Source organism: Cimex lectularius, unplaced genomic scaffold (genome assembly GCF_000648675.2).
Source record: "Cimex lectularius strain Harlan isolate CLEC.00 unplaced genomic scaffold, Clec_2.1 scaffold194, whole genome shotgun sequence".
NCBI classification, from domain to species: domain Eukaryota; kingdom Metazoa; phylum Arthropoda; class Insecta; order Hemiptera; family Cimicidae; genus Cimex; species Cimex lectularius.
In genome coordinates this window covers 459,276-480,228 of record NW_019392734.1, presented here as the reverse complement: position 1 = coordinate 480,228, position 20,953 = coordinate 459,276, and the positions used below count along the sequence as shown (strand labels likewise).

The window sequence follows — 20,953 nt, the reverse complement described above, 5'->3', positions numbered from 1 at the left end:
ACCTATATATTTATATGTGCAGATTTGAGCTTATAAAATCATTAATCAATCAGTAGCACTTACTTTAACTTAATGCTCGAGCAGAAAAGCTCTGTTCAAAAGAACAATCGCCATGACAAGTTTAATTGGCTACTTTAATTGCTAATACAAATAATAAGATGACGTTTGCGTCATGGTGGCAACATAACCCCATTGATAAATTTCCAGATCATCCAAACTGCTTGTTCTCAACTGCTTGTTGAGTTTGGACAAATGGACAGAGAGGCTATCTGACAAAGGCGAGATGATTAATCCTCCCCAAGTTCACATTCCCACATTGAGACGATTCAGTCATTTTTTAGAAGTAGTCAATAGGCAATTTACAGCAGTTACAACAATAAAAAATAAATTAAATAAAAAAACTTGCAAGACATATTATATTGTTTTAATAAGAAATACTTGCTTAATTTTTAAGGTGGTGCACGGATGGATATACATATTCTCAGAAGCCAAGCAGCACTGAAGACTCCTCCATCTTCAAAGCCAGTCTGGGAATGCCTAATATATCTTCAGCTTCTAGAACTGCAAATGGAAAAACACTGGATGAATTCATCAACAAAGTTTCTCAACTTCTCAACCAAAAAAAAAAAAAATTGTATCTCTCAGCAAGTTGAAATTAATATAAATGAGAGAACCTGATACAGAAACCTGCTGTCTCTTGTCATGAAAAAACATTTTTACAATTATTTATATACTTATATTTATATAATGTATATTTATATACTTATTTTCATTAAAAAAATGTCAAATATTTTTATGACAATAATATTTCATATTTTGATTTGTAAAGCATTAACCACCCATATGTTTGTATAAATAAATAATTAATTAAGGATAATCCCTTTTTCTTTCTTTGTTGCAAAACCCTAAGCTAAATGTGTACATTCTTTGAAAAGGAGCATTGAGGTTTTTAGGCTATGACCAACTGGCAAGCATTTTAATTTGACATTGACACATTTTGCCAAGAATGGTGATTTATGGCCAAATGATGAGATGATGCCAGTAATGAAAATAGTAAATGCTTTTTACATTTTCAAAAGTTTTATATTGGCAATATTTTAATTATTTATTTTATATGTGCAATATGTATTAAGTGAGATTCCATGAAATTGTAATAAACACATACACAGAATCAACATTTATTCATTAATTTATTAACAGGAAGTGTTAATGTGAGAAAGAGAGTAAGTGTGTGAGTGAGAGAGAGAGTGTGTGGAAGAGAAAAGAGAGAGAGAAAAAGTGAGTGAGGGAGAAAAAGAAGAAAGAGAGGATGAGTGAGTGACAGAAAAAAATAGGAGTGAGGAGGGAGTGAGATAAATAAGAGAGAGAGAGAGAGAGAGAGAGAGAGAGAGAGAGAGAGAGAGTGAGGGTGGAAAAGAAGAGAGAGGGAATCAGTGAATGAGAATAGGAGTGAGTGAGTGAGAGAGGGAAAGTGAGAAAGAGTGAGTGAGAGAGAGTGAGAATGAAAGTGAGAGAGAGTGAGAATGAAAGTGAGAGAGAGTGAAAGTGAGAGAGAGAGAGTGAAAGTGAGAGAGAGTGTGAGAGAGAGAGAGTGAGTGAGAGAGTGTGTGAGAGAGAAAGAGCGAAAGAAACAGAAGCAATAGATGGCTTGTTAGCAATATAGAGACAGGTATAAAAACAGATGAGATAAATGTGAGAGAGAGAGAGAGAGAGAGAGAGTGAGAGAGAGTGAGAGAGAGAGTTTGAGGGGGGAGGAGGAAGAGAGAGTGAATGAGTGAGCGAGAAAAAAGAAGAGAGAGAGGGTTTGAGAGAGATGGACAGGGAGAGAAAGAGAAGACAAAGAGAAGTCAGTAAATGCCATCAACTGACGACTTCTCGGGGAAGGAGTTTAAAACGTATTTCTGAAAAAGAAAATGGATTGTAGAAGTAGATTTTCCTCAAATGAAATCATGTTGCTGTTTTATTAATGTGTTTTGAAATGTGGGTGCTAGTGTAATAATATATTAAGGGACGGAAATAATTTAGAGATGGAAGATTGTACAGTAACAATAAAAAGTAAAGTAGTAATATAATTATAGATAGATCGGTGTGTACAGTGATTTGGCATCATTTAGACTGTTTAAGATAATTAAATGTATCATATGATCAAATTAATGCCGTTCTGGTTAGAGGTCACAGGCAAAACTCCAGTGAGTCAATATAAATTTATGAAGTGTAAGAAGATTATTAACCGGACCTGGTGAATGCATACGCGGGTGTTTAATTGATATGTTGATAAATCTGGGCGATCGTCCTGCATTTGTGTTACAATGAAATGTTTTGATTTAAAGCGGCCTGCGGCTGCGATTCGACTGGGGGTGCCGACGAAGTGGGGATAGAGACGGGTCCGTCGTTGAGGGAGAACCAGAGCTGTTAGTAGTTTAGACTTTAGTACTTTAGTAGCAAAGATTAGTCAGTTTGTTTTAGACCTCGATCTCCGTCCTGCGGATGTATTTCAAAGTTCAAACGTTATAATTAAATTGTTCGAAATAGATCCGAGCCGTGTCTGCGCGGAGCCGGTGTCGTCGGGCCGTAGTGATGTCCGTCTCTGTCCAGAACGAAGTCGACAGGTTCGGAATTAGCTAATCCTCGGAGTTCGAGAGTCCTTTCTTTTTACGGAGGTCGGGACCCTCGCCTTTGACCCTGCCAACAAGGCCATGAACCGTTACGGAGATCATAATACTCACAAAAATAAGCATTTTTCTTACGAGGGTCGCCGGCTATAGTTCGCTTCCTGAGGGAGGACAGAGATCTAAGATGAGGAGATATCGCGATTTACGTCCGTTGATAAGCCTAAATGTTAGACCGGAATATCCGAAAGCGGATGCGTTGGATATCATTTTCTAAATGTTAAATTGTCTTGGCCAATGGCAAATTCGTCCAAACAACCTTATGAAAATTTATCTAAAAATTCATTAGCCGATATGTCTAGGAAGACAAAGTTGTATTTGTGCTTAGGTTTGACCGTAGTCGGATGTCTTTTTTATGCCACCTTGAGCGGCCACTCAGGTGAGTCTGGGTACCTATTTTAAATTACAAATAATATTATAAAAAAAAAAAAAGCCAATAATGTTTTTAAATATTCTAGATCAATTCGTTGCAATGAAACAGTCAATGGATGAGTATGAAATCTTGGTAAGTAGTTTTATGCTTTTTGTAGAAATTGTAAGATTTCTAACATTATTCAATCCTCAAAAACTAAGACATGAAATGTAGAACTGCCTGGTTGGCAAAACTTACAAATTATTAGACATGGAGGGATTTTAATGGAATTAAAATTATATATAAAACAATATACATATTGCAATTCCAGCTTGAAGAGAAATATAAAGTATGCAATGAATATCGTTTCATTTTTTGATAATTTTTATTGAAATGCCTGCTTTAGAATTTCTTATGTCATTCCTCCAAAAATAAAAGGCATGGTGACGTTTCAAACTGCCTGGCCGGCAAAACTTTCAGATTGGCATTCATTTGCAGAAATTGGATGGATTTTTAATTAAATTAAAATTATTCATAAAACAACAGAAACAATATACATATTTCGATTCCAGCTTGAACGGAAATGTAAAGTATGCAATGAATATCTTCATTTTTTATAACTTTGATTGAAATGCTTGCTTTAGGATTTTGTTACATCATTCCCCTGAAAACAAGACACAACATTTCCAACTCCCTGGCTGGCAAAACATTCAGATTGGCATTCATTTGCAGAAATTGGATGGATTTTTAATCAAATTAAAATTATTCATAAAACAACAGAAACAATATACATATTTCAATTCCAGCTTAAACAGAAATATAAATTATGCAATAAATATCATTTCATTTTTTTATAACTTTTATTGAAATGCTTGCTTTAGGATTTTGTTACATCATTCCCCTAAAAACAAGACACAACATTTCAAACTCCCTGGCTGGCAAAACATTCAGATTGGCATTCATTTGCAGAAATTGGATGGAGTTTTGATTAAATTAAAATTATTTATAAAACAATAGAAACAATATACATATTTCAATTCCAGCTTGAACAGAAATGTAAAGTATGCAATGAATATCTTCATTTTTTACTACTTTTATTGAAATGCTTGCTTTAGGATTTTGTTACATCATTCCCCTGAAAACAAGACACAACATTTCAAACTCCCTGGCTGGCAAAACTTTCAGATTATTAGACCTGGATGGATTTTTAATGAAATTAAATTTATTTATGAAACTTTAGAAACAATATACATATTGCAATTCCACCTTGAGCAGAAATATAAAGTAAGCAACAAAAATCTTTTCATTTTTTTAAAATAAAAACAAACATTAAATAAGATACATGCAGTTTCACACTACCAAGCATGCAGAACTGTCAGATTATTTTGGGCTTTGATGGGTATTAAATGAAATTCAAATTAAATATACATTTTTCTTTGGCTGTTATATGTTAAACATTTATATTTCATCACGAGATGAATAATCCTTAATTTTTGTTTTATTTCAAAAAGATTTTTTTGTAGCACCCCAACAAAACGAGTGTAATATCTTATTTTAAATACTTAAAATCTCATTAATATGACACAAATGGATGGTTGAATTTTCTATTTACAAAACTTTTGGGTTAACTATGGATTTTTTAATTTGATTTATTTTTAACGAGGGTTTGCTACAGCAGAGGTGTCAAACTCTTAGGGTGTTTATGTTTAAAAAAAAAATTATAGTATGCCGGGTTCGAATGCAGGGCCGCTGGATTCGAACCCGGGACCTTTATCTATAGTGATGAGTGTCATGTGATCACCTAAACCGTTGTGGCCACTGATGCCCCCACTATAGATTTAGATGGAAGCATCGACCTTTTCCCCATTATTTTACTCTATTCTAAAAATATTTGTTGTAGCACACCAGCAAATCAAGTTGGACATTTGCTTATTTTAAACAGTTAAAAATCTTGCTAAGATGACAAGGAAAGGCAGTTTGAATTTTCAAAGTTCAAAAGATTTTGATGTACTATGACTTTCACATGGTTTAATTGGATTTTTTTTAATGTATGAACACATGTTTTTAGATTACTCTAATGGGTTGGTTTTTATGTTAAATCAAACTAATACCTTAGTAATAATATGTACCTAAAAATCCAACCACAAAAAAAAATTTCCTATTATTTTGTTATAAAATGGATTTTAATTGGTTCATTTTTTAGTCCAAGTGTATTTTTTTCTAGTTCTTTATCATCATAAATCACAAAAAAAGAGGTTAAAATGAAGATAACTTTATTGTCTATTCAAATATAAGATACTTTTATGCCATTTTTAACAATCTTTTCTCCACGCCTAAATCCTTTGTTTACAGACCAGTTAAAAGTTGACAGTTTTACTAACTTTTTTTAAACATTTTTTAAAGTGTATTTTTCCCCGTATTCCATGTCAGATTAGCGTATAATTTTAATTACTGGATTAGGTTTTGATTTTTCAAATCAAACCTAAAGCCATAGCTTTCCTATTTGGCAGAAAATTATCTAATAAAAATGTTTTCTGATAATTTATTAAAAATACATATTTTTATTTTTTATGATAGCCAATTTTGTCGCATCATTTTGTTAATAAACTTCACTTATATTGTTTTTTTATATCGCAAGATTTTGGAGTGTGTTGTATACTCCTGTAGAAATCGAGAAAAAAAATTTGAGAATAATTGTGGGTACAGTTTAAATTTTTTAAAGTAGCCTATTTGATGGTTTTTTTTTAAATACTGCCATACTATACTGATTAGTCTTAATTATTGAAACATCCATTAAATAAACATAGTTGTCAATAATTTGTTAAAGTCGTGAGGAGTGATCAAGAATGAGGTTGTTTAGAAAAACATCTTTTTCATTTGTTTTTTACCTATGTTTCGACCTTTATTTGGGTCATCTTTACAAATTACAAAACATATGTTAATTGAAAAAAAAACAAACTTAAATTGTATTTTTTTCAATCAACATATGTTTTGTAATTTACCCAGGCCTGAAGATGACCCGAATAAAGGTCAGAACGTCTGCAAAAAAATGAAAAAGGTGTTTTTCTAAACTACCTCACTCTTGACTGCTGCTTACGACTTTAACAAATTATGAAACAGGTCACTAAGAAACACACATAGTTGTCAATAATTAATCAGAAATTGTGAGATGCGTTCTGGTGTGATGTAGGTTTCAGAAAAACATTTTCTTTATTGTGCCAACATTTCGATCTTTATTGAGATCATTTTCAGGGCTCAAAGTGTTTGTTTTCTGCGCAAGTGTGCCATTCTTGCGTGTTGTGTTGAGAGTGCCCATTTTTCTGAAACCTACATCACACCAGACTGCATCTCATGATTTCTGAATAATTATCGACTAACGGTCACTAATCACCATACATAGTTGTAAATTAAAAAGGTTTTATTTTATCTACGTATTAAAAAAATACGCATTTTCTTATTTTTTCTAGCTTAGAGAAACTAGAGAGCAGATATTAGATAGACTGAAGATGTGCCAGCAAGACTGTCAACATTGGGATCCGGACTTGCCAATAATCTATGTCATAACTCCAACTTATAGTCGCCCAGTACAGAAAGCAGAATTAACAAGGTCGGTGGTGATAAGAATAGCCCCAACGTTATATTACAATTATTACATAACAGGGTAATGGGTTGAATTTAACGTGAAATTATTTTTCATTATAGTTGTACATATCGTTTCAGTTTTTTTCTGGATAAATAAAAAATGGTCGACAAGTTTGATCGTAAAAATTAATCCCTCTTAGAGATTTTTTAATTAAGCATCCCAGTGTATATAATGAGAAAATATATCCAGAAATCAAGAGATCAATATTTTTTTTTTCTTAAACAATATAATCTTTTGAAGGTTGGCCATCCAAAATTAGCTATGCACAATTAAAGTAATTGGTCACACAGTTTTTAAATAAGTAAATTCCCATGTGAAGGAGAAGAAAAAATCTGTTTCTTTGTTAAGTTTATAAATTAACCCTAATAAGTAAATTAGTAAAATAAATGAAAATATATTTAAATTCTGTATATATAATTGCCTGCAATGTAAATAAATTGGAATCGATTTGTGCCTTGTGCTAACAAGAGTTAAAAAGATGGAGCACACGAGTTAATATGTTAGACCTTCAAAGCTTCAGTTGGCAATTTGGATGGAAAACTCACATTTAATTTTTCTCGCGTTTTCAATGCAGGTTCTTTTCCGAATTTCGGGTTAAAATATTTTAAATAAAACCATCTTACTGGTAATTTTTTTAAACTAAAAACATTTTCAAATATTACAAATGGGACGAATTAATTGGAGATTAAACCGATTGCCATTTTTATTTTTAGCCTATGTGCTTTTCCCCTCATTTGATGACAAAAGATTTTAGAAAGTCATTTAACATTAGAGGTCATCGGTGACTCAAACAGTGTCAAGGCCGGTCAGATGCTTAATCATCTTGATGCACATCACACAAATAAATTTAAAAAATATATTAAAAAAGAAAAGTTTATTGTAATTTAATGAAATTGTGATGTAATTACATTTGATTTTCATTTCCTTTTCCCTAACCCAGACAACTGGACCTAAGAGAGTGCAACCAATTTAACTTAATTTAGCCATGGTGATCTGTGTACTAGATTGTGTACTAGATCAACTTATTATCTCTTGAAAAAAAGCCACAAACAAAATATAAAAAGATAATAAATTTAAGCAATTTCTAAGTGGTATAATGCATGTAATATATTTCCAAGGCTAGTGCAATGACTTTTTTTTTGTAAAGAGACAGTAATTTAACAATTCGCCGGTTTATTAGCCAGGCGTTCTGCATTGCCATTGTAACAAGCTAGAGACGGATTAAAATTCAAATCAGAACATTTTCCAATTAAAGGCAACAATTTCCGTATAAGAATTATTCGTTTAGTTGGCCAAAAGATGGCCTCGAATTTCTTATTCCATTTCTTCAATTAACAAATTTTTTTTTTCAGATTTTCTCAAACTTTAATGCTCGTCAGCAACATCCATTGGATTATTGTTGAAGATTCACAAAAGAAAACCCTACTCGTTGAGAACTTTTTAGCAAGGTCTTCATTGAATTATACCCACTTATTTGAACAGACTCCTCCATTCTACCAACGCAAGGGAGCTGTGAGTAATCATTAAAAACATTTCTTTGAATTGAATTAAAAATAATAATAATAAGAAGTTACTTATTCGTTCAAAATTGTACAAATATATTTTACATGTAAAAAAAATTGCCCATTGAAAATAATTTAGCCGAAGGTCTTGGGTTCAAATCCCACTCACGACACTTACTTTTTCGTTTCAACCAATACCTTACATATAGATTAATTAATTGAAAGAAGTTATTTGGTCAGTTAGACCACGAAATATAATGGATTGAAAATTATTACAAACCTTTTTAACATTTTAACACACCTATTTAAACATTTTTTAAAATATTCTTTTCTATTCCTGTCTTGTTCAGAAGAATTTTGAGTTTTATGTGGGTAATTACACTAATGGGACATACTGGTCTGAGTTTGAGCGTCCAATTATCACATTGACCATTTCAGCAGGCCTGGGTTCAGTTCTCTGCATAGCCCTTTTGAGAATTGTTAAAAAAATTCTGATCATTTTGTGACTGAAGACAAAATTTTTGTATGAATTTGAAAAAAAAAAAGTTGGCATGTAGGTAAAGAACTGAAAATTGGTGTGTAAAAATCAAATAAAAACAGAATGTGTTGAGGATTTATGATAAAAGCTCTCAGGGAGATAAAAAGATAAAATCGTAGAGTTTATTCACTTTACGCTATGCAAAGTTTGCAATGGTAATATAATATACGGTCACATAAAAATAAGAACAATTATTTAAACTAAAGATCCAATATAACTTCCAGTAAATTCCAGTCAGGATTTATTGTACAGATTACTAAAAAGATGACAGTTTGACTTGGGAGCTCGGCTGATTGCTCAGCTAAAGTGGCCAGTCAAACATGATTAAATTGAGTTTTAAATAAACAGATAACGAATTTGTTTTTTTGACTTGAGTAATGCAAAAGTTGTGAAGTTACAAAGTCAATAACAACATTGATAAGACAGCACAAGTGATAGGATGAGTAAGTGATCGATGGCTAAAGATTAAACACTTCACAAAAAGAAAAAACGTAGCCCAAACTGTCAGATTTTATTTGAACCTTGAAAAGAAAAAGAGTAGTTTAAAGATAAATAAAATAAATAGCCTCGGATGTGAGGAGTATCAAGCGATTTTTGGGACTGATTTTAAGATGGTAAAACGCATTCCCCTGCCTATGTTCTCTGATGGTGTTCTTAAAGAGATTGAGATATTGTGTAGAATGGTTTTCCAGAAAAAATATTTTGTGACTGTACAAGGGAAGGAAAGTGGCTCAATGATGATAAGGACGGGAAAGGAAGCGTGTGGGAGGTGGCCATTACTACCAAGTGGCTGCTGTACATTGGATTCAACCTCAGCCCAGTAGATGCCATGAGTGTCCAGCTTGCAATGCTATGTGTTTGTAAGCTCGAACGAGATAACTAATCACAAGCCTTAAAAATGTTAAGGTGATATTATTGTTGAATACTTCTTGGAAGTCTTCAAATCTTCTTGCAGTAGTTAAAAACCTCAATGCAATGATCCTTTTATGTGGAGAAATGGCTGGTCTCATCACTTTATCATTATTTTTACAATCTTGATTTATAATACAAAATAGTGACCCATTGAAGCGTGTAAAAATATGTTCTTGGCCCAATGTTAAAAAATTAAGGAAGTATTTTGGGAAAACCTCCAGTTCTTTTAGAAGATTTTATTGGAATATTTATTTATTCAATTTTGGGTCTTTTAAAACCCAAAAAATTATTTAAAGAAAAAAATTTCTGGCTGATGTGTACTTTAACACTATCAAATTTAAAATATCATTGATTAGTGATAAGAACTGGAAGAAAATCTTGGAGGGAGTTGAGGGAATCCTCCAAGAAATCCTTGACGATTTCCCACATATAGGTACGTTTAAAGTATGCATTGGCTGTTAATCACTTCAAATTGTTGATTGGATTAAAATGTTGAAGTCTCTCAACATTTGACTTTTTTTTTAAAGAAAATTTCTCTAGTGTATAATATTTGCAAATCCGCAAATTACATCTTCTTTATACTTCAACAATAATAATTTTAGTTCAATTACAGGCAGAAAAGTTTGATTACAATATTATTTTTATGAACTTGCCTTTTTGGTTTTATTTTTATTTTTATTTATATTTCAGGTATTTATTAAAAGAGTTGGTTGGTAAATAGAAAATAAAAATACCCCCTCTCTCTTAAAAAAAATTAAAAATAAAACATTATAAAACAAAAAGTTTATGAACTTGTTCTTATTGCACACTCTGATCTTCTCATGCTCATAATTAAGCTTAACATTTCTTGAAGAATTTCATCCCACATCTCAACTAATGTATGATTATTTAAATGATGGAGATTTTGAATCAAATTAGGAATTAAGTGGTTTTGCCTTTTCATCATTTTTAAAGTAGTAAAACAAAAAATAGGGCCAAAACATTGTTAAATTTAAAAAAAATTAATCAAAATTTCAGTGTGCCATTTTTTGTGGATTAGTGTTTTATTATCTTATTTAGGGTTTTTTAATTTAATAAAATATTTAAAAATAACGGAAATAAATTCCAAATTTCCGCCTCCCTGCAAAGAAATCCCCATCCATCAATTTGGTTTTACATCCCTCCATTCTGCTGTCGAGCAGGGTTTACAAGTAGTTGACACATTAACTTCTGCCCTAGAAAATAAACATTAAAAAATTAGTAAGCAGTTTTTCTAGATGCCACGGAGGCATTTAACAGAGTTTGGCACCCCGGCCGGCCTCCTTTTCAAATTAAAATTCCTTCCTCTCAGATAACTGGGTGAGGGTGAGAATTGGCACTGAATTTTCGGACAAGGCCGATTCCTCAACCGATTATCTCAAATACCAATCCTCTCCTCACACACTGACCCTGTGATCACCCAACCTCATTACAGACTGGTTCACTCAGTAGTGCATTCAGCTAAATGAACAAAAGGGCTGTCATGTGAGGTTTAAACTTAGAAGTCCACCAGTGCACATATACAGTAAAGAAATCCCTTCATCCAACCAAATCCACTACAACCCCCCACTAATCCCCTCTACCTTAGCTTCACTTGGACAGCATACATACATGGGACTCGCACATTAAACAGAAAAGACAAGAACTCAACTGAAGATACAGATAACTCAAACGCCTCCTACTTGGACCTAAATCCGCTCAATAAATTAACAATGTCAAGACACTTATTAGATCAATTTGGATCTACAGAGTCAGGTCTATGGTGTTCAGCCAAGCCATCCAACAACCAAAAAATCAATCCATTGAATTAAAAGTCCTCACTGAAGAAGGTGCAATGCCTAAACGTGTTTGAATAACTGGACAAAAAGCCCGCGAGTGAAGACAGACCCAGTAAATGGCCATGTACCAGTTCAACATATAAAGCCTCCGTCGCATCCTCTACGTCACTAACCAAGCCGTTCACCAAGACCTAGAAATCCCCCGGATATAATTTTAGCATGCACTAGGCCAAGCCTTTCTTCTCAACATCCCACACAAACAGTCATCCAAACCGCCCAAGTGCCCAATAAACCAGCAGTTAAATACCGAGAATTCCAGCAATGGCTAGGTCCTCTACCCCCATCTCCGTGGTCTGACAAAATCCTGCCAGATCCTTATTTTATTGTTCATCGCTATCACATTGTTAAATTATCAATTTTGTACAGAAAGCAATGCATTTTGTATGAACATGAAATTGCAATATGTTCAGAATAACGCTAACGATATTAGAATCTAAAAATCTAATAAGAACATTTTTTGTAAACAGGCTAGAGGTGTAGTTCAAAGAAATGCAGCTTTAAGGTGGCTCAGGAAGAATCGAAGTTTGAATGACAAAGGTGTAGTCTATTTTGCAGACGATGACAATACTTATTCTATACAAGTGTTTAGAGAGGTAAAAATTAATTTAAACTTTTTTTTTGTCATTCATTGCTTTTTAAATATATATATTTTTTAAATTGTATTTTTTAGATGAGGTTTACAAAAGAAGTTAGCGTTTGGCCAGTTGGCCTGGCAGGTGGTTTAATGGTAGAAAGGCCATTGGTAAATATGACCACTGGTAAAGTTATTGGTTTTAACAGTGCGTGGAGGCCCGATAGGAAGTTTCCTATCGATATGGCCGGCTTCGCCATCAACCTTCAGCATCTTTTAAAAAAAACAACAGTATGTAAAGAATTTTTTACTTTATTAATGTGATTTTAACAAGATTTATTTGATTGCATAAAGCAGAATTCAATGAATATTCGGAGATCGTGAGATGTGGTCTGGTGTGACATAGGTTTTAGAAAAACATTTTCTTTATCGTGCCAACGTTTAGATCTTTATTGAGATCATCTCCAGGGTTTGGAACTTATAAACATTGTTTAAGTTTTACAAATGCATGTGGAAAAAATGAATTTACATGCTAGAAAATTTTAGATTAAAAAAAAATGAATTTATAGAATGCTAAAAAATTTTAGCTTAAAAAAAATGATTTATACAATTCTAGAAAATTTTAGCTTAAAAAAAATGAATTATACAATTCTAGAAAATTTTAGATTAAAAAAATGAATTTATACAATTCTAGAAAATTGTAGATTTAAAAAAAATGAATTTATACAATGCTAGAAAATTTTAGCTTAAAAAAAATGAATTATACAATTCTAGAAAATTTTAGATTGAATTTATACAATTCTAGAAAATTGTAGATTTAAAAAAAATGAATTTATACAATGCTAGAAAATTTTTTGATTAAAAAAAATAAAATTAATTATTATTTAATTAAAAATATTTCTAGCATTGTATAAATTCATTTTTTTTCATCTAAAATTTTCTAGCATTGTATAAATTCATTTTTTTTAATCTAAAACTTTCTAGCATTGTAAATTCATTTTTTCCACATTCTAAATTTAAACAGTGTTTATAAATCCCAGGCCCTGAAGATGATCTCACAGAATTCATTGTGTTTTTGAGCAAAAAATTACAGCTAGTAATTAATGACTTTAATTTGAAAAAGAAAAGAAAAAGAGATGACAAGTGTCTTATATATGCTGCGTAACAGAGGAACTATACACTCCATATGGGCGCAGCCGCACCAAACCAGGCCAGAATCATGCGGTAGGCAACCATTGTTGCATCCACCATTTTTCTGACACTAGTTTAAGAGGATATGAGTGTATGCGCCGCCACCCAAATCCCGAACAGATGGGGTTTAAAAATGCAAAACCTCATGTACCCCGCCCAATCCCCGTCTAAATCCAGCACGCCACAACCCCCAGCACGACCCAATATATATAGTTTAAAATAATAAAATATGAATGTCTGGTTTCTTGTGTGTATATTATTACCATAAGGGATAATAAAAACGTAAAATACTTGTGATTTGTTTAACTCTGTCGGTCTAAGTCATTCTTAAATTAAAATACACGATATATTCTCCTTCCAGTAGGATAAATTGCACAAATAGCGTTGTAAAATATTTCTTCCATAATTGTTTCAGGCAGCGTTTACGTACAATGTGACAGCTGGTTTTCAAGAAACGTACATGCTTGAACAATTGACAACCAAAGATAGGTTAGAACCCAAGGCGGATAACTGTACCCAAGTCCTAGTCTGGCATACAAGAACTGAACGGGCCAGGCTGTCTGAAGAGGACAAACTTAAACGAACAAAGGGCATCCATTCAAATGGTGGCATTGAAGTATGAACATGATAAAGCTTATTGTTTTTTATTTATTATTGAAAAATAATTTTACTTTGACATGTGCAATATTCGAATACTGATATCAACACATCGGTTAATATTCAATTATGTTCTTTTTTTTTAAATAAAATTTATATGTAAATGTTACACATCTGTGAAATGTTAATCCAAAAAGAAATTGTTTATTTGAATCTCTTTTTTTTTTAAATGTTGTACAAACCAGGAAATGTATAAAGTATATTGTACATAATAAATTTATTATTACCTTTTTAATACGGTGACATAAATTACACTTGTAGAAATAATGGAAATCATTTTCAGTAATTACGTTGAATATATTTTATATGACTGCTTGCATAAGAATTGAAGTAATTGTTGATAGTATTTCTGCTCATTCTATATTCTCTACATCCTAAAAGATGTCGTTTTGTAAAAATAAATGTCATATTTGCTTCTGTAAATAATTTTAATGGTTAATTAGTTTATCCTCTTATGATATTCCTTCCATGTTAACATGCTACGATTTATTGTTAGTATATTTCTAAAATAAAATTATTTCAAAATTTACCATTGTAAATCAAAATTCAGTTTTCTTAGGAGTGGTTTAGTTTCTTTCCAAAATTATAAAAAGCATATTCCTCAATTAATTATTTTAGTGACCTCAACCATTAAATGGAATTTGTTGTCAGTTAAAAGTGCTCAAGTATTTTTAGATATGTGCCTTTCGATAGGATAATTTTAGTATTCTAGTCTAGAATATATAATATTTATTACTTGATATTTATTGTCGAGAGAAAAATAATTGATAAGAATACTTTTAACAGTGCTTACTGCATTTGTAATCTCGCTGTCAAGTTATGGCTGTAATAAACTCTTTTAAAGCTTGCCATTGATTTTTTTTCCCTCTAGGTTTCTTTATTAATTTTACTTTTTGAAAAGTAAAGTTTTGAACCTTAAAATGTGCCTAGTTAAAAGATTCATTTGTTCTATTGACAAAGTTTGACAACATGTGTTCACAGTTTGGAAGTTTTAAAGTGGTAGATGAATACAAAATATTTTTTAGAATAATTTCATAATTTGCACTTTGTCAATTTAAAATACGTGACCAAAATGACAAATATTGTTTGCACAATGCACGTTTATTAAAACATGTGGAATTCATCATAAAACCCACAACTATAGTATTGGCCATCTGGCATTTTGTTTTGTTTAAAAAAAAATTCTTATTTGATGTACAAACTGCTAAATTTAAAGTTATAAAATGGATGACGAATTCTGTGAAGAACCTGAACCACCTCCCTTTCAAGGAGATGGCAAGAGACGGGTCAAACCCGACATAAAACCACCTCCGAAGAAGGGCACCGACATAACCATCTCAGAAAATGCTAAAAAAAAAATCACCGGCTTACCTAAGAAGTCCCGATTGACAGAACTAGAAGAGGAAATGCGAGACAAAGAGAGACAGGTGGAAGAAGAGCACACGAGAAATTGGTATTTGGGCGATGATTACTTAGACGAGCTACAACATCGGCTGGAAACTAGCTTTCGTGTTTCACCTCCTGATCCATATGTACACAATGTTGTAAGTTGACTTTTTCAACATATCGATTTCAGAATTTTCACAAAATTCTAGATCAAAGACAGAATTTCTATCTTTTGTTGTTTTGTTTTACTGTTTGTTGATATAATGGTAATGTTTAGTACAAGTGCTACGAACAAAACAGGGAAGATCCGATGAAGTGCAGGGACACTGGCCATATGTTGAGAAAGGCAGTAGAAGAAAAGCAGTTAAGATTTATTGAAAAAGCACGTAAAATTGTAGTAGAAGAAAAGGCCAAGAAGACTAAATAATTATTATAAAGGGTTGTATTTTAAAATTAAATGTGGACCATTTTTTGAATGGTAGGAGTTTTCTGTTCAATATAAACATATGTAAAGTAATTTTTTTATTTTTTATTTCAGTTAATAATTTGCAAACAACCATTTAGACGGTTAATATCGTATATTTTGTTAAATGACAGAGAAAAATTAAACTACAGACATTTTTGATTTATTCCATCATATAGAAAGGAATTTCAGTTTTGTCAGCTTATCGGTTGGAATGGAAAAAGTTTTTATTGCTCTGTTCACATCGCCTGATGGATCTAGATTCGGCTGAAATGCAACAGTTTATTTTTTTAGAAAAAAAAAGTTGATGAAAAGGACAACATTGTAACTTACTTCATGGTTTTTCGTGTCAGGGTCTCCCATGAGAATTAGATTCTTGAAATATTGAGACGAGCGAGTGGGGAGCAGAACCAAAGAAGGTCTTGTTTCTTCCTGCAAGCAAGTACAAATAAAATAAGACAAAAGTAAATCAAAAATTTACATCTTTCTTTTTCAATACAGATTTTGGTTCTTCTTTTTGCTGAGCTTCCTTTTCTAGTGTTGAACTCAATTGAGGAGTCTGTAAATTGAGTGGTAGATCAAACTCGCTTCTAAGCAAATTCCGAACAAAATTAGATCCCAGCTTTTTGAAATCGGTACTGCATTTCTTTTGATTAGTCGTATTGCTGTAGACACATTTTTGCGAATGTTCATTTTCATTTGAATTCTGTAAGTCTTTGCTTTCAGCTTTTGATTTGAAAATGTATGTTGGACTTGTGACACTTGCACCGGATCCCATTGTGTCTAAAATGAAATTGTAATACGTGTGTTAATCATACCAAAGAATGATCTACATATTGTTTTTGTTTCTTTTTCATTTTTTTTAAATGTATGTATATAAGATATATTAATAAATACAAATGTTAAGCAAGTTTTTTTTTATGAGATTAAGTTTTAAAAAATATTGTATTTTTTATCTTGCTATTATGCATACAAAATCCACCTACATTGTTAGTGTATACATAGGTGTGTGTGTATGGTCGAGATTGATTTGAAGATAATTGTCATAGGAAGTTCCCCATCGCTCTCAGCACTCCATCTTTATTTACATGCTTTGAAATAAATTTTTTATTGAGTTTGACTCACCACTCATCATTTCAAAAAAGGTATCTGAGAACTTAAGACTTCTGACATCCATTCTGTAATTAACCAAAAAAAAGGGCACTAACAAAAATTTAGCCAAGAAATAAGGGAAAACTAAGTTTAAAAAAATGTTACACTGAAATAATTATTGCATCTGATTTATATTAAATAATATGTTTATTAATATTTTTTAAATTTTATGTTATACTGTGCAAAATACATTTTTTCTCCAAGGTGTTATTGAAAAAAAAAAAAAAAAAAAAAAAAAGTTAAAATGAGATTTTATTTACATATGATTTGGATTGTTGTATTATCCAATAAGTGGATAATTTTTTTTTTTAATTAAAGATATTTATTTTATTTATTGCTATCTGTACATAATATACATTGAGGAAATAGTTAGTTATAAACAAACCTGTCAGACCAGGAGGCAGTGGGGTTTTCGTTTGTGCCCTTTTTTTTGGTTAAGTACAGAATGGATGTCAGAAGTGACGTTCTCAAAAAAGTAAGAAGTAAGAAAACTAAAACCAACTTTTATTTAATTGGGGGAGGGGAGGTAAAGTTAATTCGGTGGGTTAGATAGAAGGTCATGAGGCCATTGTCGTTTTAAACGGTGTGGAGTATTGTAAGGGTGAGATGTTGAGGAAAGAGTTAGGGCTAGAGAGTTAAAGTGGAGGGAAGTTAGAGTGAAAAGTGAAGAAGCGTGTTCGGATAAGATCTTTCACGAAAGGGATTTTAAGATCTTTATGGATCGTTTGATTGGTGACATAGAAGGGAGCATTGCGGATATGGCGGAGAACTTTAAATTGAAAAGACTGAATTCGTTGGATATTGGATGGTTTAGCCGAGCTCCACAGCTCGACTCCGTAGGTCCAAATAGGTCTGATGAGTGTTTTGTAAGCAGTTAGTTTGTTATGTATGCTTAGTTTTGATTTTGGTCCAAGAAGGCGTCTGAGTAGTCCATATCTTTTGGTAAGTTCTTGCCGTTTTAATCGTGTATGTGGGTTCCAAGTAAGTTTACCATCTAAATTCTAAGTAAAGCCCAAGGTAACGGACTTGGTTCGATGGTGGTATTATTTTGTTGTAAATGTGCACTGGTGGACAAGTTTGTAGTTTGAGCGTAAATGTAACTTGTTGGCCTTTTTTGTTTGTTTAACCTGATCCGCCACAAATTGTACCAGTTGGTAATAAGGTTCAGGTGTTGTTGGATTGCTTCTGTGCTAGCATAGGATTAAAGTGTGTTGATAAGATTGTGGAGTCGTCCGCGTAGGTTGTGATTTGTGTGTTTGGATGTATGGGTATGTCAGCAGTGTAGATGGTGTAGAGGATTGGGCCTAGGATACTTCCTTGTGGAACGCCAGCTTTGATTGGTGTGATAGGTGAAAAATCGGTGCTGATTCTTACTTTAAACCATTGATCTGAGAGGAAGGATTTCACGATAAGGTAGTAGGAATGAGGGAGGATACATTTTAACTTGTAGAGGAGGCCGGGGTGCCATACTTGGTCAAATGCTTTCGTAATGTCCAGAAATACGGCTGAGCAGTATTGTTTGTTTTGACTACTCTGAAGCACTGCTGAACAGTGGAATGGAGAGGTCAAAATCCAAATTGATGGTTAGGAATTACATTTTCAGAGTCGAATATAGGAATTAGTCTTTTAAAGATTTTGGATAAAATAGGAAGGAGGCTTATTGGTCTATAAGAGGATGGGGCACTGGGGGATTTGTGTGGTTTTGGTATTTGAGTGGATAAAATATATAAATAGTTTTATCATATTTGGATATAGAAATTATAGTAATTCCTCTATATTCCCATAGTCTCTTCTTTTTCATTCCACTAGACGAAATAATCCAACTTTTATAAGGATTATTTTGTTTAATAATGTTTAAACATTTTAAACGGAACTTAGAGAAAATGGAAAATTTGTGGTTCATAGTTTCTACAAGATTTATTTATTTGCTAGCTTTATTATAACTCGGCATTGCACAGAGGGATAACAAAAAGTGTTATTTAACAAAGTATTTTGAGTATAAATATTGCTATTGCTATATAGGAGCATATACATAAATTAAATGAACACAATTGAAGGTTTGATATCAATGATTGTATTTAGTCATGATTGATGACATTGTTTTATCATATTTTGACAGCCAATCTGGTACCGTTTAAAGACGGGTTCAATGTTTCTAAGAAGAATGATAAGAACACCAACCTTCACATTAATGATGTTTGGTGATAATCCAGATTAAACAAATTTAAGAATTCAGTCACATAATTTACTACTTCATCTTGATCTATAAGAGTATCTGATTATTGATTTCATTGTTATCAGCATAAATAAAGTTGGCCCAAATTCTATTAATAAGTAATGGGAATGAACCAAAATAACCACCCAATCAAGAAATCTTGTACAACTCAACTTTCTAAATGAAAATGATAAAAACAAGCAGTATTGATGATGCAGCAAAAGTTCAGAAAAATCTTAGTGTTTTCTTTACTCATAAATAACAGATCTTTTCTTTAATGCACATTTTAATATAAAGTTTTTTCCCACTTGATCATGTATTATTATTATTTTCGTTATGATCATTATGATTGACTTTCATTGGTTTTGTTCATTCTAGACCTTTTAGTCTTCATTGTTTTGCCTTTGTGTTATTTAACTCTAAAATTTTACCATTATTTTTTTTTATGTGAAGTTATAATGGAAATCTTTTGGATTTAGCATTCTTTGCTTGTATCTTTTGTCAGCTTAATCTCTTTCTATATTTATTTGTTTTCTTTTTCAAACAAAGAGACCAATATACAGAACTAAAAAAAATAAATGCAGGAGTGTCACAATGTAGCATACTAGGTCCAATACTTAACTTGTTAAAACACTAGGTATTTTTTTGAAAATGGGTGGAATAAAAATTGCAACATTTGCACATAACGCAGCAGTGATATCAGTTGGACTGAGCATCAACTGTTCATCCAAAATCCTTTAAAAGGCATGCAACAAGATAAATAAATGGACAAAAATTGGAGAATGAGGTTCAATTAGGGATGGTTAGGGGGTCCTTCAATACTCCTCTCTCTTTCGCATTATCTTTCAGAATTGCAGGGTCAAGACTATGGACTATTCTGTATCCTTGCTAGCTTGTTTCAGATGTGTGGAATCTGAGTTTTAAAAATGACATGATTCCTTTTCTTTTGTAATGTGTTTTGTTTTTAATTAATTAATATTTTAAAGAAATATTTTGTCATTATTGTTTTATTGTATGTTTTATTATTATTATTATCATCGCTGTTTTTATTGTTTTAGTATGTTTACAAAACTAAATTTATTTCTAATATATGTACATGTAAGCCCTATTTGTACCTTTAAAATAAATAAGCGTAAATCTGTCCATATAAATTTTACAAACATAATATTGGACCAGCAATTCATCTAAATATCTGAGAATGACCTTAGATGCTAACTGAGATGGATAGAGCACAAGAAGTAAAAAGAGCAGAAACGGGTTTAAGGGAGGTAGACAACTATACTTGTTGAAAGGAAGTGGCTTCAGCTGTACTATACAAAATAAAATATTATTATACAAAAAAAGTCCTAAATCCCACATTTAGAACTTACAAAGGGATCTTAAGATTCCTGAGGGCACAGTGAAAATATAAAGGTTTGCAGCAAAACACCTCAGCGAATGTGGAAGTATATATAAATTACGCAGGGCGGGTGACCAAGACCTGAGGGGTTAAATGCCTGGGTAGACTCGTACCCCATCCAGGAAGGGTCTGGGACTTGGTTGGTTCATGTGTCCTGCATAAACCTCATGGATTTGTTCACAAATCCCAAGATTTTGGACCATTTTATCTCGGGGAGTAATTTGGTAATGTCCTCTCCTTCAATTGTTTCAAATCTATACCTGGCATACCTATCACACTCTGCGAGGTAGTGCCATGCCGTTTTTTCTTTTATTTCACAAAAATGGCAGAAGGGGTCTGGTAAAATACCCATTGCGAAGAGGTGTCTTCAAAGGGCAATGGCCTGTCAAGATACCTATCAGCCTCCTAATTCCCTTCCTTGAGTTAGAGAATAGCCATTTCGATTCT

At 32.3% G+C, this 20,953-nt stretch overlaps 2 protein-coding genes across 4 annotated transcripts; one reads left to right on the top strand and one right to left on the bottom strand.

Moving 5' to 3' along the window:
• Window positions 1-2,402: 2,402 nt before the first annotated feature.
• Window positions 2,403-15,794, top strand: LOC106661064 (galactosylgalactosylxylosylprotein 3-beta-glucuronosyltransferase 2-like). 2 transcript variants are annotated; one of them, XM_014384192.1, is made up of 8 exons: window positions 2,403-3,048; window positions 3,128-3,174; window positions 6,489-6,628; window positions 8,017-8,176; window positions 11,940-12,065; window positions 12,143-12,334; window positions 13,650-15,435; window positions 15,555-15,794. In XM_014384192.1, the coding sequence occupies exons 1-7, from the start codon at window positions 2,907-2,909 to the stop codon at window positions 13,854-13,856; spliced, it is 1,014 nt and encodes a 337-aa protein (XP_014239678.1). In that variant the 5' UTR covers window positions 2,403-2,906; the 3' UTR covers window positions 13,857-15,435; window positions 15,555-15,794. The 2 variants fall into 2 exon arrangements, with proteins under 2 accessions (XP_014239678.1, XP_024082704.1); XM_024226936.1 differs by having other exon boundaries at window positions 2,412-3,058.
• Window positions 15,795-15,836: 42 nt separating this feature from the next.
• Window positions 15,837-17,103, bottom strand: LOC106661067. 2 transcript variants are annotated; one of them, XM_014384195.1, is made up of 4 exons: window positions 16,866-17,103; window positions 16,240-16,523; window positions 16,074-16,172; window positions 15,837-16,007 (listed from the first exon to the last, which is right to left on the bottom strand). In XM_014384195.1, the coding sequence occupies exons 1-4, from the start codon at window positions 16,915-16,917 to the stop codon at window positions 15,912-15,914; spliced, it is 531 nt and encodes a 176-aa protein (XP_014239681.1). In that variant the 5' UTR covers window positions 16,918-17,103; the 3' UTR covers window positions 15,837-15,911. The 2 variants fall into 2 exon arrangements, with proteins under 2 accessions (XP_014239681.1, XP_014239683.1); XM_014384197.1 differs by having other exon boundaries at window positions 16,727-17,062.
• Window positions 17,104-20,953: the final 3,850 nt, after the last annotated feature.

Bases quoted from the DNA above. Each gene is read 5' to 3' on its own strand.
- LOC106661064 (XM_014384192.1), top strand. From the start codon at position 2,907: ATGGCAAATTCGTCCAAACAACCTTATGAAAATTTATCTAAAAATTCA. The intron at 8,177-11,939 runs GTGAGTAATCAT...TTTTGTAAACAG, and splicing joins TCTACCAACGCAAGGGAGCT to GCTAGAGGTGTAGTTCAAAG. The intron at 12,335-13,649 runs GTATGTAAAGAA...TAATTGTTTCAG, and splicing joins ATCTTTTAAAAAAAACAACA to GCAGCGTTTACGTACAATGT.
- LOC106661067 (XM_014384195.1), bottom strand. From the start codon at position 16,917: ATGGATGTCAGAAGTCTTAAGTTCTCAGATACCTTTTTTGAAATGATG. The intron at 16,524-16,865 runs GTGAGTCAAACT...ATTTCATTTTAG, and splicing joins CTTTTTTGAAATGATGAGTG to ACACAATGGGATCCGGTGCA. The intron at 16,008-16,073 runs GTAAGTTACAAT...GTTGCATTTCAG, and splicing joins CTGACACGAAAAACCATGAA to CCGAATCTAGATCCATCAGG.